Below are 27228 nucleotides of genomic sequence, written 5' to 3'. Positions count from 1 at the left end.
ACACCACAAAATCAATAAATAAACACATAAATTTAAAAATTCAGAGCCGGGCAGTGGTGCCACATGCCTTTAATCCCAGCACTCGAGGCAGAGGCAGGCAGATCTCTGTGAGTTCAAGGCCAGCCTGGGCTACAGAGTGAGAACCAGGACAGCCAGGGCTACACAGAGAAACCCTGTCTCGAAAAAACAAAAACAAAACAACAACAACAAAAAACCATAAAAATCCAAGCCAGGTGGTGGTGGCTCACACCTTTAATCCCAGCACTTGGGAGGCAGAGGCAGAAGGATCTTTGAGTTCAAGGCCAGCCTGGTCTACAGAGTGAGATCCAGGATAGCCAGAGCTACACAGAGAAATCCTGTCTTGAAAAACCAAAATAAATAAATAAAACTAAAATAAATAAAAATCTAATCCTGATACTGATTTAGAATAATGATTTATTCTTTCCTCTGGATAAAAAGCCTTGATCAAGTTTAAACCTGGTACTTTCTGAGGAATGGCACAAATTGGCTCACATAGTTCTGTGGCCAGTGGAGAAGGCAGGAACCACTCCCCTTTAACAGCACAGCACAGGCCTGTCTTAGAGATGAGAAGGCACAAGGCCCAGGTGTACACAGAGGCACTCAGCCATAGGATTCCACAGATAGACAATTTTTATTCTGTTCAGTAAAAATGTTTGGGATTCTTTTGGCTGAAAGTGATGGAAATTCAACTTGAATTGGGTCTAGTGGGAGCCGATCCTGGAGAATAACAAATGCTTTCTAGAGGACATGTTTGAGCATGCCCAGCAGAACACTGTAAAAGTGAAGGATTAGAAACCACCCCATGCTGACCAACAGGTAAGTGTCTAAGTAAAATGAGAACTGGCCATTGGGCCAATGGATAAAGCAAGCAGAGTTCAGCTAGAGACAGATGATTTGATTGCAATCAAAAAGGTTAAGTTAGAGCTCCCATGTGAGATCAAATCTAAGATGGAGTTGGTTTTCATTGTTGAAGGTGATTTTGCTCTGTGACATTACTGTAAACACTGAATTAATGAGTATGGAATTAATTCTCTTATGCAAAATACAGGCACGATTGGTTGCAGTGTGCCTTTGGTTACCTGACATACTTGTCAGCTGGTCAATATATAATCTATCTGGAGCCAACAAATTTAATATTATGGTTGACTCACTACCCTTGAGCTCATAGCCAGCAACGACCCTAACGCATTCTTATTGAAGGATATTTGATCACACAGTGAACCCCATGATTGCGTTATTTACTGGAAAAATCTGTTTCTAGTTGTGGTGTGGCTCAGCCCTAGCACATACCTTTAATCCAAGAGCTTTCTGCTTGACTATCGTAAACAGGATTAAATAAATCAACCATAGGTCAAGAGGCGGAGCAAGCAGCCAGTTGACAGGAAGTGAATTTAGGATTATTAAGAAAAAACCATAGAGAGTAAGAGGGAATCAGGAGGGCAGACAGAGAGACGCACAGGAAGCAGAAGGGAGGGACATTGAGTTTGAAGAGACTTGTTTTGACATAGTAGGAGAGAGGATGGGTTTCTGGGACAATGGTGGAGGAAGAAGTCAGCTGAGTGCTTTCTCTGAGCTAGCAGACCTTCACCCCAGGGTCTGGCTCCCAAGTCTTTACTGGTAAAATTGAATGAGATTTTGTTAAAAATAACACACTCTAAATTAACATTTATCTTAATATATTCATTTTCCTAAGAGGGCATCTCATAGCTTTTTGTACTTAGTTGGTCATTTCGGACAGGAAAATCACCTACAAACCCACGGAAACATAAAACGTTCAGTGCTGCCTAGGCTATGAGGACAGTCTGTTACTGGTGAACAAGCACCTCGTTCAACCCAGCCGAGGTTGTCCAGATCAGGGGACAGCTGTCGTTCCCTCTCAGCCACTCAATGGACACCTGTGAAAGCGATCAGTGACAGGCGAATTCAAAACATGGAATCTGGGAATGAGGATCAGTGCACATGGCCTCCATTTTAATGTCTTTGAAATTGGAGCACATTTTGGATTCTGTAAAATACAGTGCTCGAGCCAGTACAGATAGAATTTGTGATTAATGTTGAATGAAAAGCCAAGTCAATAGACAGACAGACATATAGGTCTAGATGATGTTCCCAAACATGTAAAATAAAACACCATGATACTGTGATAGACAGATGGCTCAGCAGTTAGGAGCGCTGGCTGCTCTTCCAGAGGACCTTGGTTCAATTCCTAGCACTCCTTGGCAGTGCCCAGCCATCTGTAACTCTGGTCTAGAGGATTAGATGCCCTCTTCTGGCCTCCTCAGGCATCAGGCACACATGTGGTGCTCAGACATGCATACAGGCAAAACACTCACACACACAGAATAAACAACAACAAAATGCCCTGACACTTTGCCTTTGCTATGAAATGGTTAACAGATGTTAAGCATTCCCCAGGCACTGAGTTAGTTCAGTTAACCCTCACACGGCCTTCATGAGGTCGGTGCAATGTTTGTAATATAAAGAGATGAAAATTTTCTCAGGGTCACAGAAAGGTCACCTATTTCTGCTTGTAGTGAAAACAGCTGAATTCAACTACAGCTTTCTTTATGTGATTCGTATCCTAACAGGAGCTAAAATACAGTTACGAGCTCAGAACAATACGCTCTAAACTGTGCTGTCATAAAATAGAAGCTTCCTTCCCTATCTCGGACATTGCTTTCTGAGAGTTTCTATTGCTGTAATAAACCCCATAACCAAAAGCGGTCACAACTCTCAGGTCAAGGTCATCACTGAGGGAAGTCAAGGCAGGACCTGGAGGCAGGAACCGAAGCATTCAGGTGGAGGAATGCTGCTTACTGGCTTGCTTCTCACAGCTGGCTCCTTCCTCCCTCCCTCCCCTTCCTCTCTCCCCTTTTTTCTTTCTTTTTTGTTGTTGTTTCAAGACAAGGTCTCACTATGTACCTTTGGCTGTTCTGGATCTCACTCTGTAGACCAGGCTGGCCTCAAACTCACAAAGATCCTCCTGCCTCTGCCTCCCCAGTGCTGGGATAAAAGGGGTGTGCCACCACACCTGACACAGCTTGCTTGTTTTGTTTATTTGTTTGCTTCTTCCTTTCTTTCTTTCTTTCTTTCTTTCTTTCTTTCTTTCTTTCTTTCTTTCTTTCTTTCTTCCTTCCTTCCTTCCTTCCTTCCTTTCTCTCTCTCTCTCTCTCTCTCTCTCTCTCTCTCCCTTCCTTCCTTCCTTCCTTCCTTCCTTCCTTCCTTCCTTTCTCTTTCTTCCTGCAATTCTTGGAATATAAAAGGCCATGGAGTTTTAGTATTTTTAAGATTTATTTATTTATTTTATGAATATAAATGCTCTATCTGCATGCACAACTTTTTGCCAGAAAAGGACGTCAGATCCCACTGTAGATGGTTGTGAGCCACCATGTGGTTGCTGGGAATCGAACTCAGGACCTCTGGAAGAGCATCCAATACTCTTAACTGCTGTGTCATCTCTTCAGCCCCCACAGCTTGCTTTCTTATAGCATGACTCACAGAGATGGGTCCTCCGATCGCTCAGCCATAAAAAAATACTCCACAGGCCAACTTGGTGAGGGCATTTTCTCAGCTGAGGTTCTCTCTTCCCAAGTGACTCTAGCTTGTGCCATTAACATAAAACCAGACAGCATGCTTGGCCACGACATTTCCTACCTAGATGTAAAGAGGTGTGTATCAAAAGTAGTCATTGGTAGCTCAGATGGACCACTATCTACTCCCTACCTACCGATAAACACAGGGTGGCTTTGAATGTCTCCTTTACTGTGTAAGCTTCAGAAAGCTATTTTCTCCTTTGGACATCTTTGTTTATGAGAACACTTATATAATGTGTTCTGTTAAGACCAACGCCTGTTCATTTTAAATATGCTCAAGCTGTACTAGATTGATTAAAGTCATAAACTAAGATGTTTAAAAACAACAAGAATTGTATGAGCTCCAGACAGGCTTATGTAAGTAAGAATCTATGTGTCTGAACTTAAGCACTTTCAGAAACCAAATGCAGAAATATTTAAAATTGAGACACAAAAATCATGGCATTATGAAACATTTAAATGCATTGTTATCCCAATTTTTTTATACTTAATGTGGATTTAAAAGTACGTGATTCTTAGGATTTATGATCTCGGGAGATTGTGTGTTCTTTAATACATCCTTATTTAATCAGTAGCTCCCCCCAGCTCCACTTCTGCCTACTCAAGATTCCATGTCACATTCTGGAATCAGAAACTTTTCTGATGTTTCTGCCTGTCAAATGGGGTCGTTAAATCGAACCTGAAATTTCCGGATTTGTAAGTCCCAAACCAGATACCAGCAATTTCATATGGTTCAGTCTAACGCCGTCCCCTTTCCCTCGCATGGCCCTTTAGTTACTCACTGATGACACAGTTATCAGGATCTGTCTTGTCAACTCGAGAGAGGGATCCCTGCAGACAGGGACTACAGTTTGCTTCTCTTTGTGTCTAGCCCTCTCCTTCACAGGCTCCCAGTGTACCTTTGCTGGATAGGATGAAGCCAAGGGAAGGCATTCACTCTCTTTGTCTTCCTTTGCAGCGGTCCACATGTGCAGCGTCTCGGAACACAACTGTGCCCACTTCTGCATCAACACACCTGGCTCATACACCTGCAGGTGCAGGCAGGGGTACATCCTCAACGCGGATCAGAAGACTTGCAGAAGTAAGGCCGCTTGGCGGGTGCGTCTTGTCCACCTAGTTCTCTCCCAACCCACTTGCCACCTCCTCAAGGCGGAAACAGTCCCCCCAACCCTGTCACCACAGTCCCTAAGCCTGGTGCATAGTAGGCCACTGGGCAGTGTGTGAAAGGGTGGGACATACTGTCTCAGAAACAGTCCCTCACTTCTGTGGTGCTTCTTGGTGGAGGTGTCTTTCCATCCCGGCTTTGTTAGCTGGGCCCCAAGGAGCTGCTTCTCTGTTTTTATCATCTTCCCAAAGTGTGGCCTTAGGGTAGTATTAACTTCAGCTGGGAGTGATCATGCACAGTCCATCTTAGAGGTGTGCAGGGCCTGGGAGTGATTCACTCCATCTTAGAGGTGTGCAGGGCCTGGGAGTGATCATGCACACTCTATCTTAGAGATGTGCAGGGCCTGAGAGTGATTCACTCCATCTTAGAGGTGTGCAGGGCCTGGGAGTGATTCACTCCATCTTAGAGTTGTGCAGGGTCTGGGAGTGATTCACTCCATCTTAGAGGTGTGCAGGGTCTGGGAGTGATTCACTCCATCTTAGAGGTGTGCAGGGTCTGGGAGTGATCATACACACTCCATCTTAGAGATGTGCAGGGCCTGGCTGCTTCAGTGTTAGGCATTTTATTTTTCTCCTAATTTAAAAAAGGACAAACAGATACAAAGAATTTATATTGTTCTTCTCTGGCCCGGCTCCCAAAACTAGACAATATACTGGTATTTAAGCCAGCAGAAGGTACCCCGGCCCTTCAAGGACAGAATTAATCATATAATGAGTGTGTGCCCTTCATTATTATTATTGTTCTCCTTATGTTGTAAGTGTAACCACTGCATTAACCACAAAAACTGGACTAGGCACACAAGGCCTAGCAGACTGACTGCAAGGACGTAAACAACTCTGCTAGGTCAGACGTGTGGTTCATGCAAACTGTTATTATCCCGCATGGCCGCAATCAAGGACTAATGGGAAGCAATTGGCACAAACGGCCGTAATTAACACTGCATTTACAGAGCCAAACCAGTTTCCACTTTCCTTCTCCCTTTTCAGTTCAGCACTGAGTGGTTGATGGAAGGACCTCCCTGTCCCCGATATTAGGTCCTATGTGCTTGGCTCTCTGTTCTGGGCCTCCAAAGATGAGAGCCTTGTGCCCGTGGGCTTCTCTGTGACCCCAGGACTCAGCTGGAGTCGTCTTCCTGTTTCACTGGAGCCCTGACACTTCCTCAGTCCCACCACACACCACAGTTCCACAGCAGAACTCAGTCACAGCCAATGCTCATGGGTTAGTAAAATACAATGAGCCAGGGGAGCCTGGGAAGGGTCCTCTAGAATCATCCCACACTGTTCAGTGAACAACTTGAACATCTCTTGGTCGCCCTGTCCTCTTCAGTGTGGTGTGTTCAGCCATCTTGCCCACTCCCTTTCTACCCTCCCCTCTTTGAGGAGCACAAAATATCCTGTGTCTCATGACCCATGTTTGGCTGGGGTCTGGGAAGCTGCCAATGCCCATTTTCCATGTGCTGGCTTAGCCATGCCAGACAAACTCTGACACCTATTGTGGTGGTTTGAAAGAAAATGGCCCCCGAAGGGAGTGGCACTGTTAGGAGGCATGGCCTTGTTGGAGGAAGTGTGTCACTGTGGGGCAGGCTTCGAGGTCACTTTTGCTCAAGCTTCCCTCAGTGTGACTGTCAGTTGACTTCCTGTTGCCTGCAAGATGTAGGACTCTCAGCTCCAGCTCCACATCTGCCTGCCGGCCATCATGCTCCCTGTCATGATGGTAATGGACTGAACCTCCGAAGCTGTAAGCCAGCCACCCCAATTAAATGTTTTCTTTATAAGAGTTGCCGTGGTCATGGTGTCTCTTCACAGCAATAGAAACCTTAGTTAAGACACAAATAAATAGAGAGTGACAGAGAAAGAAGGAAGGAAGGAAGGAAGAAAGGAAGGAAAGAAGGAAGGAAGGGAGAAAGGAAGGAAGGAAAGAAGGAAGGAAGGAAGGAAGGAAGGAAAGAAAGAAGGGAGAAAGGAAGGAAGGAAGGAAGGAAGGAAGGAAGGAAGGAAGGAAGGAAGGAAGGAAGCAAGCAAGCAAGCAAGGATGCAAGTTCTCCTTCCCTCGGTCTCACCAGCAGCCTGTCAGTCCTGCCTGGCCCAGGGTAGGTCCTGCTGTCCTCACCTCCAGCCTTTGGGAAGTGTACCTAGCCTTAGGGAAAAAGGAAGGAGCTGAGGCAGAGCTCTGCCCAGGGCTACAGCATCAAAGAGCTTGAAGCAGGAACTCCCTGGGCTTTAAAACAAACAATTAGGTGATGGAGTAGGGACTTCCCAGGTAAAAGAGGGACAGGAAGTCCAGGAGTGACTCAGAAAGCAACTCCCAGAGTCCTCAGAGGCTAGGACTCTGTGAGTCCAGTTTTTCTCTTTGTTCTCCCCCCCCCCCCCCATTTGGTTTTTCAAGACAGGGTTTCTCTGTGTAACAGCCCTGGCTGCCCTAGAACTTTCTCTGTAGACCAGGCTGGCCTCAAACTCAAAGATCTACCTGCCTTTGCCTCCTGAGTGCTGGGATTAAAGGTATGTGCTGACACTGTTCTCTTTGTTCTTTTTTACAACATGATTTATTTTATTTTACGTGTATGGATGTTTTACCTACATGAATGTCTGTGCACCATATGCATGCATGCAGTACCTGTGGAGGCCAGAAGAGGGCATCAGATCCTCTGGAACTGAAGTTACAAATGGTTGTGAGCTGCCACGTGGATTCTGGGAGCCAAACTTGGGTCCTCGCAAGAGCAACAAATACTATTAATGCTGAACCATCTCTTCAACTTCCACTTCCTCCTCCCATCCCCAACTTACTTTATTTGTAATTATAGGTATATCCGTGTCATAGAAGCCAAAGGTATTATTTCCCCCTATGAGCTGTAGTTACAGGTGGTTGTGAGCCACGTGATATGGGTCCTGGGAATTGAACTCAGGTGTTCTGCAAGATCTGTACATGTTCTTAACCTCTAAATGATCTCTCCATCCTCTTTTCTTTTTTGAAACACAGTTTCACTGTGTGAGTGAAGCTAGAACTCCATCCTCCTGCCTGGGTGCTGGGATTGCTCCATTCCCCTGAGTACTGGGATTACAGGTTTGCATCACTATGTCTGGCTTCAGGTCTAGAGTTTCAGAGAGCTCTGCTCTGTTGCTGTTGCCCCTCAAGGTCCTATAACTTGGGCAGTGCAGGCCTGAGAAAAATGGGGGAGCTGACGTGTGGCTCAGCCTTGTCCTCTGCCTAGGCCGTAGCTGCTCTGAGGCTCTCACCATCGGAGAACTAGAGGTAAATGCACACCCTTGGTCTAGCCAGAGCAAATCCAGCTGGCTCAACTGCATTTCTGAAATGGGGCTTGTGAGACCAACAGGGCCACTATAGTCCTTAGGTTTATTTTGGATCCGGACATTATAATCTTCTGGCTGTGACTTCCTCAACCATACCTGCTTACTTAAACTCCTTGATGCTCAGTTTCCTCACTTACAACTGGGGACTGATGGTCGCAAGTTCGGACTTAACTCTTTGACAGATCAGCGTTAGCCCCTGTGCTCGGTCTCTAGGATAATAGAAGCTCTGCCAGCACAAAGCTGAGTCCCAGTGACCCCTGTTTACACCCTGCCTCCCTGCCGACACCGGTACAACTTGCCCGGGCCTGGGGTGAAATGAAACACATCTATGTTCCATTTTTATTATCCTGTTCTGAATGTAGCTGGATAATCTCCCGGTTAAAAAGGAACATGGCTGTACCTCTTTCCCGAAGGACCTCGTGTTCTCCCGGAAGTGCCTGCTGTTCACTCTTTCATGTGCTCGCCCGTGGGTCCAATTGTCTCTTTTGTCTTGTCACAAGTGTTTGGACATAGAAACATGCTAGGTCGAGTGCAAAATACTAGAAACCAAACAATGAGAGAGCCAATGCTGCTTCTGTTTGGAGCTTGAGAGAATCAAATAAACACTGTAACTGCAGTCGACCACCGGTGCGGCCCTTGCCCAGCTCTGTGCTCAGGACATGAGGTCAAACCTAACCCCTGCCACTCCTCAGGTGTTTGACATGTCTCAGGAGCTCCCTGAGCTTTGTCTGTTGCCTTGTGTAACTGTCACAACGAGTTCTTAAGTAGGTTTCATCACTGTCGTTATACAGATGAGGAAAACAAGGGACGAAATTAGACAGTTTAGGAAATGCAGCCAAACCCAGATCCAAATGGTGTTGTGTTCAGCTCTTAGCCACTGTGGTGTTACATGGTCCTTGAGAGGCCCTAGAGGACTGCAGGCAGAGATCCCCAAGCCCAGGCCTGACAGGGCTCGTGACCCGCTGATTGTGAGGGGGCTCGGGGCTCAGAACTAACTCACCGGCTAACGTCCCACTGACTGTTGCTTCCACACTATTGGCTGTATGGCTGTCAGAACATAAAATGCGGGTGGGTCCCTGAGGCCACTGCCTTCCCACGCATACACACCTACAGGGAGGCTTCTAAAGTATACTTTCCTGCCAACTTTCTAGCCATACTGTGCTTTTGTGGAGAGGGAAGACAGGCACAGTAGATCCATAGATTCTCAGAGCGGTCACAGACGTTGGTCTCAAACTTGTAGCTTCTTCCCTATGCAACCCCAGAATTCTATCCCTGCAGCAGGCCTTCTTGGACTGCCAGCCCCCAAATGCTGACATGGAGACTTATTATTAATTATGAACGTTCAGCCTTAGCTTAGCGTTGTTTCTAGCTAGCTTTTTTCTTTAACTTAAATTAACCCATTTCTATTAATCTATGTGCTGCCCCATGCTTGTTTACCTCATTTAAGTGCTGTTCATCCTGCTTTCCTGTTTCCTCCATGTCTGGCTGGCCCCTGCCTGGCGGCTGGCCCCTGCCTGGTGGCTGGCCCAGGCTGGCCCACGGCTGCTCCTTGGTGTCTCTTTTTCTTTCTCCCCTTGAGCCTAAATTCCTCCTCCAACTTATTCTCCCTGCATGGAAGTTCCACCTATCCCTCCTCTATCTAGCTACTGGCTGCCCAGCTTCTTATTAGGCCAATCAGGTAACTCAGGCAGGCAAGGTAAAACAGCAACACACCTTTACATAGTTTAAACAAATGCAGCATAAACAAAAGCAACAATCTTTACATAGTTAAACAATTATTCTGCAACACAAACAAATACATCTTTACATAGTTAAACAAATATTCTATTCCACAACAAATCCCCGTTGGTGTTCAGATGGGAACTGGCTCTGGGAAACAGATCACTTACTGCAAAGCAGCTGAATCCTAATCTAGACACCCCGTATCTGTAGGAGAGCTGAAACTTTATTCTCCGTCACTCATTTCCACCTTTGATCTTGTTCTGCGATCTGAAGCCAGATGAACACCCGCTCAGGTACAGAAGACTCTTTCCAGCCGATCTGCCCACACCCACTAATGCCGTTCTTCATCTGTTGAATACCAGGGACTGCAAAGGGCCCTTCCATTCAAACTAGACCCAGTGCATGAGCCTCGCCTCTGAGTCCCACTCACGGGGTGCACTGGAGGTCCACATTACCGATTCTTTCTGCCTCTCAACATTGTCGAGTGCGACTCTTACAGATGTGTTAGCACAGTGCCAGAGCGGTGAACATTGAAGCGGGGAAGAAAACCTCAAGTGAGTTCTTCACACGCCCGCATCCCTTCACCATCTCCCTTTGAGTTACTTTTCCACTAATAAGACCCTCCCCCATTTGGGTTTTCAGAGACAAGCTCTCTATGTAGTCCTCCCTGCTGCCCTGGAACTCAACTCTGTAGTCTAGGCTGGCCTCAAACACGTGGCGGTCTCCCTCTCTCTGCCTCCTGAGTATTGGTGAAATTATTAAGGCCACTCCACGTAGTTAAAAGGGAGGTTTATTTTGTGGGGTAACTTACAAGTGAAGGGACAGTTTACAGAGTCTGGGAAAGGTGTGGCGCAGTCTAGCAGTGTTCTCTGGAGAACTCTGCTCTGTCTACCTCCAGCATCCAGGGTCCAGGAACCAAGAGAGCCGGGTGCATCCAGATCTCGGGTCTTCAGCGTCCTCTCTCAGCTCCGCCTTGTAGGCGTGACAGTTACCAAAGCCTCAATGGGGGTTGGAACTTCCAGATCAAAGCTGGAATGGCTACCCACTACACCTGAGTGCTGGGATTACAGGTGTGTGCCACCACACCCAACTTAATTTTTTTAATTTTAAATTATTTAATTATTTTATGTGTACGGGTGTTTTGGTCACAAGTATATCTGTGCACCACGTGTGTGCCGTACCCGTGGAGGCCAGAAGAGGACGCTGGATCCCTGGAACTGGAGTTACAGATGATTGTGAGCTGCTGTGGGTGCTGAGAATCTAACCTAGATCTCTAGAAGAGTGGCCACTGTTCTTAACTCCTGAGACATCTCTCCAGCACTCCCCACCCTGACTTAATTTTTTTTTTTAATGGTGAAAAAAAATGTATACTTAGAACTAGCCAGCTGGACTCACTTTAGATGATCCCAATTTTGTTGGCAACATCTAGAACATTATAATCTGGAGCCAAGTGAACATACACCCTCTCTCCAACAGGGCTTATGAGGGTGTTGACTTTGGCCACATCAATGTCAGAGTTTCTTCACAGCGTGTTTGATCTGGTGTTTGTTAGCCTTGACATCCACAATGAGCACAAGTGTGTTGTTATCTTCTGTCTTCTTCATGGCTGACTCAGTGGTCGGTGGGATTGTGATGATGGCACAGTGGTCAAGCTTGTTTCTCCTGGGCTCATTCTTTCGAGGGTATTTGGGCTGCTCCGGAGCTGCAGGGCTGGGCTGTCAGAAGGTGGGTGATATGTGGATCTTCTTTTTATGACTGTGGACACCTTTCAGCACTGCCTTCTTGGCTTTCAAAGCCTTGGCTTTGGCTTTGGCTTTGGGAGGGGCAGGAGTTTCCCCCTTCACTTTTGGTGCCATCTTGGTGAAAAGAGTTGCCTATGTGACTTAAAATTTTAAAGAAAAACTTCCCTTCCTTTTTGGATCATTTATTTTATGTGGAAGCTAATGAAAAGGCAATGTTTATAGAACTTCATTTGGCAGAAAAATATAAACTTTGTATATGGATTTGCTTTTGTTTCTGTCTCAGGACCCATACCAAATGCATTATTTTGCTCTTATTCTTGAGAAATGTTCCTGACACTATTTTTCCAGGCTACAGAAATGACTCAATATCTTTATGTTAAAGTGTAAAGAAAGAACATGGCCCAGAAAAAAACAGAAGAAGGAATCCTATAGCCATCCCCTTTAGATGCAAAAGCGCGCACTCTCTCTGTCTCTCTCTGTCTCTGTCTCTCTCTCTCTCTCTCTCTCTCTCTCTCTCTCTCTCTCTCTCTCTCTCTCTCTCTCTCTCTCTCTTTCTCTCTCTTGTGTGGAGGTGTGGTGTGTGGTGCATCTTCATATGTGTGGAGTGCACTCCCCTGTGCATGTGAAGGCCAGAGCTCTCCACTTAGACTTTTCACACAGGACCTCTCTCTGGGCCTGAAGCTCCTTGATTGGCTAGATCTGCTGGCCAGGGAGCCTCCGGCACTGGAATTACAGGCTCACCCCCATGCCTGGTTTGTACCTGGATGCTAGGCATCTGAACTGAGGTCTCACCCTTCTGCAGCAAACAGATTATCCACTGAGCCATATCCCCAGCCTAAGACGCAAAAATTCTTAACAAAATTTTTGCAAGTAGAACCCAACCATACTATATGTAAAAGAGAAAAATGTCAAGAGCAAACATGGTTTAGCCCATCAACGCAAAGTTGGCTTAACATTCATATGTAATCAATATAATTCATTGTATTAATACACTAGTAAAGAAAAAGAAATGATCTTAGTAGATGCAGAGAGGAATGTAGTAATGTAGGAATATCAAAATCCATTCCTAACAAAATGCTCAGCAAAAGGGGAAATGGCTTGACCCAATAAACAGTAACTCCAAGAAAAAACTACAGTTGCCATTGTGTTCTAGGATGAGACGCTAAGTTCCTACCTAAGATGTTAACTGAGGAATACAGTGATTTTCACAGCATGGCATTGAGGGCCTAACTAGTGTAATAAGGAAAGAAGATGAATAGAAGCCACACAGATTAGAAAGGAATAATAAAGCTATCTTTACTAAATTCTGTGATGTAAATTGCCTATGTAGAAAGCTAACTGAGTCTTCCCCTCAAAGCTACTGAAAGTAGTAAGTTTAGTAAGATCACAAGATTAAAAAGTCTACTGAATTACTTTATTATATTTCTGTACACTGGCAACAAAAATCCATATCTTAAAATACCACCTAACCTAGAACAAAATATAAGTTAGGGGCAGATGTTTCGAATGAACATCATTTCCACACTGAAAAGTGTAAGAGGATTATGAGACGAACTAAAGACCTACGTAAGTAGAAGAACAGATTTATCATGAGTTATGATATTCAGTGTGGCTGAGATGTTAATTCTTTCCAAGTTAAGGTACAAATTCAAAGTGATTCCCATCAGGACCCTTGTCAACTTATCTTTTTAGAAATATACTTGGTTTCAAAGTGTATACAAAAATGTGTAAACCTAAGAGTCAAAAAGTCCATTCTCATTTTTCCTGACAGTCACAGTTCTATGAGGTACTCATGACACTGAATTAGCAAATACTGAATCTCTGTTCCTAGGGGAAAAGTAGGGTGCAATCCTGTGAGCTCCTGATCGTAGCATTCATCGATAAACACATACCTTGTTTTCCCACCTTCCTTCCTTCCTTCCTTCCTTCCTTCCTTCCTTCCTTCCTTCCTTTCCTCCTTTCTTCCCTCCTCCCTCCCTCCCTCCCTCCCTCCCTCCCTTCCTTCCTTCCTTCCTTCCTTCCTTCCTTCCCTCCTCCCTCCCTCCCTCCCTCCTTCCCTCCCTTCTTTCCTTCTTTTCTTTATTTGCTTATTTCTTTCTTCCTTCATTCCTTCTTCAGCTGAGAGCATATGTTTTGGGGAACTTGGTGTTTTCTATAATTCACAATGTATCTATGAATGGTAGAAAATGACAAAGTATCAATTTGGAGATATAAGTAAATTTTTAGCAATTAAGTGAATTCACAAATATATAATCTGTGAAAAAAGTACATTTGATTAAAACTTTGAAAAAGAGAAACAGAATTGTAGGTTTGCAGCTACCTGATTTTGGGGATATTTAAAAAGCAGAGTAAAATCAATAAATATAATATAATCAAGACTAGTCTTCTTTTTTTTTTAAATTTTACCATGCAACAAAACCTTTATTTTTAAGATAATGTAGTCTTGATGTAAAGATATACATTTAGGCATTTGGAACAGAATATACAGTACATAAATAATTCTTGATGCATATAATAAAATGATTTTTGAGAAGGGCATGAAAGCAATCCAATGAGGAAATAATATGTTTTTTAAAAGTTACAGCAAAAATTGGATATATACACACATATATATGTATATAATGTCTCGCCATTACCCCATACCATATAGACAAACAATTCGAAGTGGATCTCAAGAAAAATATAAGAATAAATACCATCAAATATCCAGGTGAAAACACAGGAAAATCTTGGTGACCCCAGGTTTGGCAAGAATTTCTTAAGACATTAAAAGAAAATAAAATCAATAAACTATCAAAATTAAGACATCTGATCTTTGAATTATACTGATCTTTGAAATATACTTTGAAAATATATATATAAAGAAAAGGCAAACTAGACTAGGATAAAATATTTTTAAAAATATCCTATAAAGAATTTCAGAATACATAAAAAAGACAAAACAACCCAATAAAAATACACAAGAGATTTGAGTAGACATGGAAGCAAGGAAGACTCAGAGGTGAATGTTTGTGTAGTGTGTGTAAGACCTGGGTTCACCCCAGCACTGAATACAAAAAGGAAGACTCAGAGGTGAATGTTTGTGTAGTGTGTGTAAGACCTGGGTTCACCCCAGCACTGAATACAACAAGGAAGACTCAGAGGTGAATGTTTGTGTAGTGTGTGTAAGACCTGGGTTCACCCCAGCACTGAAAATATAAGGAAGGCAAATGGATGATAAAGAGGCTCATGAGAGGATGCTCATCAGAGTCAGCAGGAAATGCAAACTCAAACCGCAGTGAAGTTCCATTACATACTCACTAGACTAGATACATTTTTAAAAGACCTTGTTTTTATTTTTATTTGTGTGTGTGCATACCCTCAGAGACCAGAAAAGGGTATTTGATCCCCTAAAGCTGGAGTTACAGACAGTCGTAAGCCACCCAACATGGGTACTGGAAACTGAGCCCACTTCTCTGCAAGAACAACAAGCACTCCTAACTGCTAAGCCATCTCTCCAGCCCTAGACTTTAAGAGTGACTGACACAGTCAAAACTGGAACTCTCATACACTATGTCTTAGTTACTTTTCTATTGCTGTGATAAAACACCACAACCAAAGCAACTTACTTAGAAGAGTTTATTGGGGGCTTTCAGAGGGTCAGTTGGAGTCCATAGCCATCATGTTGGGGAGCATGACAGCAAACAGGCAGGCAATGGAGCATTAGCTGAGAGCTTATAACTTGATTCACAAGCATGAGGCAGAGAGGTAACTGGGGATGGCTTGGGCTTTTAAAACCTCAAAGCCAGCTCCCAGTGACACACTTCATCCAACAAGGCCACACCTCCTAATCCTTCCCAAACAGTTCCACCAACTGGGGACCAAACATTCAAATATATGAATCTATGGGGGCCATTCTTATTCAGACCACCACATACTGCTCGTAAGAATGTGAAATTTCCAGTTCTACCATTTTGGAAATTATTTTAGCAATATTTTGCTAGCACGGATGTATACCTAATATGACCCTACCATTCCACTTTGATATTTCCCCAAAGAAGTGAGTGATGTCTAAAGATTTGGACACAAACGTTCACACCCACTTTCCTTGTAATAATCCTACACTGACAGCCATTCACATGTTCCTTATTGGGTGAGTGTACAACACACTGCTCAGGCACACACTATAATACTACACAGCGACAAGAAATGAATTCCACAGGCAGTAGCCAGTGTATCTTGGTATAACCCTGCTATATGAAAGGAACTTGATGTTAAATGGGATACTTGCTGTGTAATTCCATGTCTACAGAATTTTAGAAAATGCCATTTTATCCATACTGACAGAGGGCAGATCAGTATTTGCCCTGGGACCAAGAGGAGGGGTTACAGGATGAATAAAGAACTTTGGAAGTGATGATGTCTGCTATCTTGAGTGTGCTGATAACGTGTAGCTATGACCAGTTTCTCAATTTATACTTTTTATTATTATTTTTTTTTTTATTGAGAGAGTTCTTCATATGTAGCCCAGTCTTGTCTCATATGCACAGTTCTTCTCCCTCGGCCTCCCAAGTGCTGGGATGCATTTCCACAGTTGCTTGAGACTGTACTTCATGCAATTTGTTTATGCCAATTGCAGCTCAGTAAAGCGGGCATTAGTCATCAGATCAAGGCTTCAGAAGGTGAGTGGTACTCAGACAAAGTGCTACAAGAGAGAGAGACCATAGAAAGAGCCTTGGAACTAGACTGGATTGCTTACATGGAAAGGCTTGCTTGAGGTACTGAGGGGCTCAGAAAAGGAATGTGTGAGCTGGGACACAGGATGGAGCAGTTGGAAACTGAAACTGAGTTCCAACTGTGTCTTTGGTGACTGAAGGAGCTGAACATGTGTGTCAAGGGCAAAGTTGCAATTAGTCCTGCATATTAAAATCACAGTTGGATCTGTGTGCTCTGTGCTAGTAGGCAGACAATGACACAAAGATGTCATTTATTCTTTCCCTGTGGGCTCCTTTCTGTGGGCGAGCACTCTTCCTGGGCACTTCTCTCGTGTATGTGAGACTTAAGAAACTAAGATTTTAGCTTCCTTTATGCCCCACATGCAGCGCAGGATAGGATTCTGATTAGTTTTAGTTCAGTGTGCATTCCTTATGCCTGCAGAATTAGCTAGACCACAGCAACAGTCTGTCTCAAGGAGGTCCTTATTGACATCAAGTAGGATGGGTGGGTTGCTAGTAGCATTGAGACTGACTGATTTCCTCACAGAGAAACATGGTTTTGAGATCAAACTATAGACTCCGGGAGCTAGGAAGATTTCACTCAAGGGAAAGCCTGGCCTGGGCATGCTCGTTGACCTTTAAATTTGAGAGAATCCTAGAGGAAGGAGAAGGTGCATGGAAGATGAAGGTCGGGGAGTAAGTGCTGGAGCAGCTACAGGCAGGGGAAGAACATAGACAGACATACACACACACACACACGCACACGCACATGCACACGTGCATGCACATGCACATGCACATGCACATGCACAGCAGGAAGACGGGGAGGGCTAGCGAACAGGGCATCTACTGCAAAGCCAGACTCTGGCCCAGCTGCTGCTTAGAGCGCCTGTATATGCTCTGAACACTTACTGAGAAGCATAAACCCTGCCTCCAGCTTCCTAATCCTGGCTGCCGTCCCTGGAGTTTAGAGACAGTGGTGTGCCTTGCATTTGTACCTCTGGCCATCTCAGGGCAGAGTTGAAAACCGAAGAAATCTGGGACAAAAGCAGTCCCATGGGAGAATGAACTGACTAAACACGGAGCAATACTAGCTTTGGAAGAATTCCACACACGGCGAGACGAGTCTGAACCTTGAGCTACTTCTCTGTGTTGCAGTCTCCACAGGCACCAGGCAGCAGCGTGGCTCTCCCGGCAGCTTGTTAGAAATTCGGGTTGCCTAGACTTGAGTCAGGACCTCCCAGCAGGGCCCACGGACCACCTGTGGATTCTAATGTCCCTTCCATCTTGAAGCCCTTTGACCTCTCATTAGGAAGCCCAGTGTGTGTGTGTGTGTGTGTGTGTGTAAGACCCATAATGATGTGATAACTTTGGAAATTGAAAAGCGCTGTTTTCACATGCTGGAGTATTATTTTTCTTTAATGTATATGTATGTTGCCTATAGCTACGCCTGTGCATCACTGTGTGCTTGGTGCCTGTGGAGGCCAGAAGGGAGCACCAGATCTCCTGGAACTGGAGTTACAGATGTTTGTGAGCCACCATGGGGATGCTGGGAGTCAAACCCGGGTCCTCTGAAACCGCACTGGCTGTTCTTAATCTCTAAGCCATCTCTCTTGCCCCTTACTTGGATTTTAGTATTTTGTTTGGGAGACTTTCCCTTATCCTCACTTTCCTTACCCCAAAGAAACCCAAAATCTTGCAAGTGAATAGGAGAATTGATTCAAAGACTCTGGGGAGAAAGGAGCGGGCCCAGCTGGGGCTTGCAGGAGAGGGCGGCTTTGTTTTCTCTGGGACTTTGCGTTCAGTTTGTTTCTTTCAGCAGAGAAGCACAAGGCTGATGACTCACATTTACTGTTGAGTCTTAAAATCCAAACTGCAGCTGTCAAAATAAGATGAGTGCCTTTAGGCACTCTGAAAGAAAGGGGATGGTCCCCAAAATGTGGGCTTGGGTTTGGCTTGCCTTTGTAGATCTCTAACCCAGGGGTGAGTCTTTGGGTTAGGCAGGCAGAGACCCCAGTGTTGCCAGTGGAGTGAAATCACAGCCGTGGTAAGTCTTTCCTCTCTCTTGCTGTGGTAAACAGTTTCTGATGTCTGCATCTTGGCTTAAATAATAGGAGGAACTTTAAAAAACAAAACACTAGCGTGCCTAACTGAAGGTGTTCATTTGCTTTAACTCTAAAGGAGAAATTAAGCTGTCATTGGTGTGAACAGCAGGCCCTGTGGCTTGTCTAACGTTCTGAAACATCTATAAAAGCCCTTTGACTAAGCCCTGGGTGGCGTGAGCCAGGCAGCCACAGCCTCTGCCTCAGGCTCCCCTCCTCCGACTAAGGAGATGCACATCCCGAGTTCCCCGGGCTGAGACCCAGCATTAAGATCTGGATATGAATGAAGGGAACTTAAACCCAGGGTGCATGTGACCCTCTGGGGAGACTCATAGCACGCCCTTACTAATTGATTTCACCTGCACTTGCAGTCAGCCACTCCAGTAAAATTCTCCAGGACCAATGAGAGACAAGCTAGTTTTGCTGACCGAAGCTGTGTGCTAATAGTTGCCCCCTGGCAAGGTGGAGCTTGAATTTGGCCAGATCGTTTGTTATAAGCTTCAAAATGCCAATTGTTGCTGTATCTGACCAATTGAGCAAGCCAAACTTAGCCAGAGATACTTTTAAAATATTTTGTAAATGTAATATCCATGTCTGAAGCCTCCCTAAGTACCCAATAAAACGAAACTGTCTTCATGGAATTGTGACTTAGGCAAATCTTGTTTTTAAGGTCATGCCTGTGTCATGCAGACCTTTCTCCATCCTGCCTCAAGACAGGAAATGAAGAGACTGGCGTTTGTCACGCCCACTCTGGACCGCATGCTCTTCCCTCTGTTATTACCCCCTTTAACTCTGCACAGACGGTGCTGTGCACACTCAGTTATTTCACATCTTCATGAAAACTGTTTCTTGAATGCCATTTGCTGAAGTCTCCAGCTAGGGCCAGGCTTGCTTCCGAAGATGACGGTCCACCTGCTTGCCTCACCCCTGGCTTTCCTGGAGAGACAACTGCCATGCGCCAGTGGTGACTCCCTCATGGCTCTGTCTACATCATCTCTTCATGTCTTTACACAAAGTCACCTCAGCAAAACCACTTTTTTCATCACATTGTTTAAAGTGACGCCCTGAAACACTCCTGACTCCCTTACAAGATCGTGTTGTTGGTCCCTCATCAGTGATGTGCTTTCTAGATGGAAAGGCTCTAGCTCATAGTGTCTGCCAATTTCCCTGGTACAAACACTCCCACCATGGCCATTTCAAGCTAGCAGTGTAGCTCGTGGGATGCAGCGTTGGGAAGAAATGCTTGTCAACTCTTCTGGATGAGCGGAATCCAGCACACCAGTGAATTTCTTGCTAGACTCTCAGCTTGTGATGGTAGGGGATTTCTTTCTTTTTCTTTTTCTTTTCTTTCTTTTTTTTTTTTTTTTTTTTTTTTGGTCTGTTCGATTAACTATTGTTTTCCTTACGCAATGAAAAATTTCCTGAATGAACAAGTAGACTAATTCTGTCATTCGCAAACATGCCAGATACCATGCCAGATAGTCGAGCTAGAGTGCTGAGTCAAGCGAACACTCACGAGGACGCGTCTGCCCTGGGTGACAGGCGGGAGAGGTTCATGTCACAACAGAGGGAAGCTGCAAGGAGGACTAACAAATGACACCTGCAGTCCCCTGGAAAACATACTTTAAGATGTGTCCTAAGGGATACATAAGAGTTAGGTAGGCAAAAAGCAGGAAAAGAGGGGTGTGAGCATTTGAGGTAAATAGAGTGGCATGTGCAGAAGTCCTGAGTCAAGAGAAAGCTTGTTTTGAGGCTAAAGAGGACAATTAGACACCAGAAGACCAGGTAACAGATTACCATGATTGTTGAGCTGATGCTGGCTCTTCTTGGCAGGGAAGGTAAGGAACAGTAACAAAGAATACTGTCTTAAGGTTTCTATTGCTGTGAAGAGACACCATGACCACAACAACTCTTATAAAGGAAAACATTTGAGGCTGGCTTACAGTCTCGGAAGTTTAGTCCCTTATCATCATGGTGGGAAACATGGCGGCATGCAGGCGGATATGGTGTTGGAGATGGAACTAAGAGGTCTACATCTTGATCCACAAGCAGCAGGAGGAGTCTGCCACACTGAGTATAGCTTGAGCAAAGGAGACCTCAAAGCCCACACTCACAGTGACATACTTCCTCCAACAAGGCCATGCCTCCTAATAGTGCCACTCCTTATGGAGGCCATTTTCTTTCAAACACCGCAAGTACTAAAGAGTTGATTGGATCTGAAGGGCACAAAAGAGGGAGGAACACCCGTGACTTCCAAGTTTCTGTGACCATCCTCTGCTAATCTGAAAGGGAAATTAAAGATTAAATTCATGGTTTGATTCAAACACCACAGGAACTCCCACACTTCTGAGTGTTGGTTCAGTCCCTCACTGAGCTTACAGCCCAGGTAAGAAGAATTAGTTAGAAACACACAACAAGTCTGTGTTTGTGTGACACAGATGTGGGTTTATTTATCTATCCAACAAGTATGTGTTGAGCAACTCCAATGTGTCAAGCACTTTAATGGGTACAAGGTGAGTAGCAGACAGCTAGACACAGATTCCCTCCCCATCATGACAGCTTTTCTGGTATCTGATACTAGAGACTGGTGCCTACATGTTCTTGTCCTTGGGGACAGGAGTGTGTTTTGCTGAGAATGGGGAGAGGCATAGAGATGTGGAGAATTTTTTTATGTCTCTCACCTTCCCAGGATGTCATTTCTATTAGGGGAAAGGGCTTTGGGGACTTAGGAACATCACTGTTGAAGGCAGGGCATATGGACCTTTGTCACTGTTCCTTCAGCCACGAGCATTTATGAAACACGCACAGGGACAGTACAGGAGGCTCTGAGGAATCGGATGGCACAGGCCAGTTTGTGCTCCACTGTGTCAGGCAGGCGGGTGGCCAGCCTTTCCAGCACCAGGGGTAAGCGGTGATGGCTGCAGGACCCAGAGGAAGAAGTCCTTGAGCAGGCTTCTGGAAGAGACGATACTTAACTGAAGTCAGAAGCCGTAGCTGGGATCACCAGACAGAGCAGGCAGAAGGCTGTGCCAGGATAACATGGCCTCTCCCATGCCCCTGAGTGATTTTATCACCCTTCAGTGAAGCCCATCCAGGCTGTGAGGAAGGGGGGAGAAGTTGTTTTTCAAAAGCATAAGGAATTGTCCAAAAACATCTGTACTTTTTTCAAATGGAAGTGATCACTGCCAGGAAAACAAGAAGTCATTTTGCTAGAACCCAGTTTCCATTTATTCCTTGTCTTTGTTTAATTAGATTAATTCCTCAATGATCTCCCTTGGGTCAGTACAAATCACTCATGACCATAAATCCCGACATTCTAAAAACAGTATGAAAGGAAAAGCCACATAGAGCCAACTGGCAAGATCGCTTTCATGGGACAATTCTTTGGGAATGAGAGCTGGTCCTTCCTGGTCCTTCACGGTCATTCTCCTGTGTGTCGAGAGGAAACAAGGGTGGCGGCCATCACTCTGAGATTTGTTGCAGAGAGAAAGCTGAGCCGTGGGGTCGCAGTCCTAAGAGGAGTCTGAGCACCTTCCCCTCAGAGGATCATGGGGTTCAGAGATTCTCACCTGCTGCACTCTGGGGGCTTTGAGGACGTTTGGCAAACACTACTGCCAAAACCCTACCCCTGGCTAGTCTGGTTTAACTGCAGGGTGTATCTAGGCATCGAGAGAGAGTATGGGGTGTGTGTGCGTGTGAGTGTGTGTGTGCGCGTGCGTGCGTGCGTGCATATGGCAGAGGCCAGCCTCAGGTGTTGTTCACAGGAAGCATCCACCTTGCTTTCCTTTCCTTTCCTATTTCCTTCTCTTCCTTTCCTCTTCCACCCTGGCAGAGTCTCACTGGGACCTGGAGCTCACCAGTCAGGCTAGGCTGGCTCATTGGTGATCCCAAGGATCCTCCCATCTCTGTCTCCCCAGTGCTGGGATCACAAGCACCATGTGTCTGGGTTTTTACATTGCTTGGCATTGAACTCAGATCCTCCAGCTTATCCAACAGGCATGCTACCCGTCTGAGCATTTTAGAGCCCCAACATCAGTGTTTTTGGAAGGGCTCCAGAAAGTTCTAATACGCAGTTTGGTTAAGACTGTCCTTCTTGGATAGACGGGGCCACTCTGTCGACCAGGCTGGCCTCACAGAGATCTGCCTGCCTCTACCTCCACTGTGCTGGGATTTGGCTTCAAAATGCTACTTTCAAAAGGTTCTTTTGTGCCAGGTGGTGGTGGCGCACGCCTTTAACCCCAGCACTCGGGAGGCAGAGGCAGGCAGATCTCCGTGAGTTCAAGGCCAGCCTGGTCTACAAAGTGAGTTCCAGGACAGCCAGCTACACAGAGAAACCCTGTCCTGGGGAGGCGGGGAGGGGGTTCTTTAGTAATATACTAATTTTTCTCCTGGTATAATAAAAGCTCTTCTTAAGAATTTTGAAGCCAGGCAACTGTAAATAAATGAATAAAAGCCCTCATTCCCTCCCCTTCCTGCTCTTCGTGGCTAGCATGGGTTCTAGTGACCCAAAGGGGGCCAGGTGACACTTGGAGCAGAGGGAGGGGCTGCAGAAGTGCTTGCCTCTGCAGAGAGGCTTAGGAACAGCTCTTGCCAGTGAGCTGGGACCCCATGTCCCCAGCAGCAGGGCTTTGTGCAGAGTGCTGGCCACTTGCAAAGGGACTTAGAGTCCAGTAAGGAAGACAGTGACTGCGTCACTGCATGAACACATATACAATTAATACCATGATTACATCACTGCATGAACACGTATAGCATTAATATCATGACCGCATCACTGCATGAACACATATACTGTTAATATGACTGTGTCACTGCATGAACACGTACACCATTAATATCATGACCGCGTCACTGCATGAACATGTACACCCTTAATATCATGACCACATCACTGCATGAACACGTATAGCATTAATATCATGACTGCATCACTGCATGAACACATATACCGTTAATATGACTGCGTTGCTCATGAACACATACACTGTAGATGTAACCAACCTTCTTATTAAATAAGAAACACAGAACCAATGCAAAAAAGAAAGCCAAGAGGTCAGAGCTAAGAGCTAAAACCTTACCCTTCCTCCTGCGGTGGTCCTACCTCTCCGAACCAGAGCTACTTTCTGTGTTAAAGTCATTATATAGAATTTCTGTTCTGCCTTCTCATTGGTTGTAAACCCAACCACATGACCGCCTCGTCACGGCCTGTCTGTATAGACTTCCAGGTCTTCTATGGTTGGTATTGAGATTAAAGGCATGTGTATCCAATACTGGCTGTATCCCTGAACATACTAAGACTTACCTAGCTCTGCCTACCAAGTGCTGGGATTACAAGCGTACGCCACCACTGCCCTGCTTTCCTATGGCTTGCTAATAGCTCTGACCCCGGGCAACTTTATTTATTAACATACAAATAACATTTTAATACAAATAAAATATCACCATATTTCCCCTTTTCTATCATAATAAAAAGAAAAAAAAGGAAAAAGCTTATAACTAACATAAGAAAAACTATATACAAAAGTACAATAACTATATACAATACATACAGGTAATAAATACCTAAATACTGTGAACACGTACACAGTTAATATCATGACCGCGTCACTGTATGAACATGTACACCGTTAATATCATGATACATGCCAGGGAGGAAGAGAACAGGGTTCACAACAGCCAGTGTGGGAGGTCAAAAGCTCTGAGCAGCTCAAGCTCCTCATGGCAACAGGCAAACTTCCCATCACCCAACAGGCACACTGAAGCCTGGGACTCGGGACCACATCACTGTTCTCATACAAAGAGATAGTTTTCATTGAGCTGGAAGTCGGATGAGGTCGGTAATCACTTGAGAGCACAAAGCAGGGTTTGGATGGAGTCACTGGTCTCTCCTTGAGGGTGGCCCTGTCATCTGTTGAGCAGAGTTTGGACTCCTCGGCTTCCTGGAGGGCTCTCAGCCATCTGGTGTCTGCCACTTGTCAGGGAATTCCCAGAGCAGAATCCAACTGCCAAGCCTGTCCTCCGTATCAGCATGTCCCCTCAGTCTCCATTCTCCTCCTTAGACCTGAGCACTTCAATATGTGATAGTGGAGATTTTACTTAATTTTATTTGTTTGTTTGTTTGTTTTTCCAAGATAGGGTTTCTCTGTGTAACAGTCCTGGCTGTTCTGGAACTTTCTTTGTAGACCAGGCTGGCCTCGAACTCAGAGATCCACCTGCCTCTGCCTTCTGAGTGCTGGGATTAAAGACACATGCTTTATTTTATTTTATTTTTTTTTTTTTGAGGGCTCAGCTCAGACTGGAGAGATGGCTCAGGGGTAAAGAATACTGGCTGCTCTTCCAGAGCATCTGGGTTTGACTTCCGACACCCACAACTGTTGTAACCCCAGTTCTGGATGATATGATGCCTTCTTCTGGCCTCTTTGGGCACTACATGAATGGATATGGTGCACAGACATACATGCAGGCAAACATCCATACCCATAAAAATAAAAAGTGAACAAGTGCTCAATTTATTTAATAGATGCTGAGTCAGATCAGTGTTTTGTCTTTTCATTGGTTTAATATGTTTATCTAGAAACACAATACAAAATTCAAAGAACAGGTAGGTGATATTACATATTTGTGTGTGCACATGTGTGTCCATGTCTGTGGAGGTCAGAGGACACCTTTCTCGTCAGTCTTTAGGCTCCGTGCACCTTTTCTTGGGTGTCTGTCACCCGCCTGTGCTTCAAGTGGGGGAGGCCAGCTGCCGGAGTGCCAACCGCTCGCCTCTGCCTCCATCTCACTGCCGGAGGAGTGCCAACCGCTCGCCTCTGCCTCCATCTCACTGCCGGAGTGCCAACCGCTCGCCTCTGCCTCCATCTCACTGCCGGAGTGCCAACCGCTCGCCTCTGCCTCCATCTCATGGCCGGGATGACAGGCACGTGCCACCATGCTTGGCTTTTCATGTGGGTTCTGGGAATCAAACTCAGGTCCTCATGCTGCCAAGACGAGAACTTTACAGACAGAGCCATCCCTAGCCCCCGGAGGTGACAGTCAAACCTAGCTGTTAGAGAAGCCGCTTGTGCGGTGAATGATGGCACCCATGGATGTTTGGGTGAGAATAAGTGACAGTGGAGGGCTAAAAAGGAGGAGCCCTAAACAAGGCTTTCATGAGGCTCGGAAGGCCACTGAGTCACTAAGAGTGTCCCACAGAGGACCTGAGTTCAGTTCCTAGCACCATGTCAGGGCTCACAATAATGGCCTGCAATGCCAGCTCCAGAGGATTGAAATCCTCTATGGGCAGCTATGCTATGGGCACATACAAACAGACACACATGGTTAAAAATAAAATCAACCTTTGCTTAATTGGTATAGACTTTTTTTTTCTTTTAACTATACATGAGAGTCAGGGGCTGACAGAGCTTTCTGGATAAATGAGTTTTATCACACTTGATGTGATAAAAAAGGAACTTTTCTTTAATATATTCAGTCCCTTTAATGCTCTCTGACTTTCTCTGGTTTTAATGGCAGGATTGTGGGTAGAGCTGCATGGTAGGTACCTGGCATTCCTTGCCAGGAAACAGCACCATCACGTCTGCCCATCTGTGCCAAGGAGAGGCTGAGTCAGTGCTGGGCTGAAGGTTCTTTAACCTTTCCATCCTCTTACATATTCCTACACGCATGGCAGGAGACGCATGCCCACATTGCATGTCAGTGACTAGCTAGCTCAGCACTGTGGAAATGTGGTGACTAGCTGACTCAAACAATCCTCCATCCCTCCCTGTAATCTTTCTTAGCTCCTCTCATGGCGTTTGGCTTCTCCCTTTTCCTCACCCATTATGGGGATGGATAAGCAGAGTGCATAGAGAACTTCCAAAGACCTCTCCTGTAGTCAGATGGGTAGAGGAAAGGCTGATGGGAGCTTGCCATGGGTCTTAGTCAGTGTTCTAGTGCTGTGAAGAGACACCATGACCACGGCAGCTCTGATAAAGGAAATCATTCTTTGGGGCTGGCTTGCAGTTTAGAGGTTTAGTCATGGTGGGAAGCATGGCGACTTAGTGCTGGAGAAGGAGCTAAGAATTCTACATTTTGACTGGCAGGCAGCAGGAAGAGAGAGCACTGGCCTGGCTTGAGCATCTGAAACCCCTAAGCTTATCCCCAGTGACACACGTCCTCCAACAAGTACCTCCTAATAGTGCCGCTCCCTGTGACCAAGCATTCAAATCTGTGGGCCTATGGGGCTCTTCTTATCCAAACCACCACACTATTTTCAACAGAGTGGTGAGTCAGTAGCACCCTTGGCTACCTTATCTCACGATGTCAAAGGCTGTGCAAAACAAAGTCATCTCCTGTACACTGGTGAAGCTGTGTTTGCCCAAAGGCTAGGAATGGTCTTTGTGGGAGCATGGAGAAGCTCTTGTTCACAACTCAGCTCTCATGAGCCCTCAAAATATGTTCAAAGTGGTTTTCATTACCACAGGAAAATACAAAATTGATATTAGTTATTTAGTGAATTTCCATATAATTCCAACTTTGAAAATGGTTTTATCAGCAGGACTGTGGTGGTGGTGCACGCCTTTAATCCTGGCCCTTGGGAGGCAGAGGCAGGCAGATCTCTGAGTACAAGGCAAGCCTGGTCTACAGAGTGAGTTCCAGGACAGCCAGAGCTACACAGAGAAACCTTGTCTTGAAAAACAAAAACAAAAAAAGAAAAGAAAAAGTTGTTCTCTACACTAAAATGTATACAATGTCAGCAGGGGTTGCTCTGGGTTATGGGACTACAGATGGATTTTCCTTTTATGTATTTTAGCCCCTCGATTTTCTACAATGATAATGTATTAAAATGTGTAATGTGATTTAGTTTGCTGTAGTAAGTGTTAAAGAGTTGAATTGCCATGGG

At 45.2% G+C, this 27228-nt stretch overlaps 1 protein-coding gene and 1 pseudogene across 2 annotated transcripts in view; one reads left to right on the top strand and one right to left on the bottom strand.

The window, feature by feature from the left end:
- The window catches only part of Matn2 (matrilin 2), a 121764-nt gene that overhangs the window by 46848 nt on the left and 47688 nt on the right, over nt 1-27228 (top strand). For both annotated transcript variants that reach the window (XM_059247297.1, XM_059247296.1), the window contains exon 3: nt 4573-4695. In XM_059247297.1, the coding sequence (XP_059103280.1) occupies nt 4573-4695 (123 nt within the window). The remainder of the gene's footprint in view (nt 1-4572; nt 4696-27228) is intronic.
- LOC131896570 (large ribosomal subunit protein uL23-like) lies at nt 11206-11665 on the bottom strand (annotated as a pseudogene).

The sequence above is a fragment of the Peromyscus eremicus genome, chromosome 20 (genome assembly GCF_949786415.1).
Source record: "Peromyscus eremicus chromosome 20, PerEre_H2_v1, whole genome shotgun sequence".
Lineage (NCBI taxonomy): Eukaryota > Metazoa > Chordata > Mammalia > Rodentia > Cricetidae > Peromyscus > Peromyscus eremicus.
The sequence above is the reverse complement of the archived record's forward strand: the minus strand, read 5'-3'. Positions and strand labels throughout refer to the sequence as shown.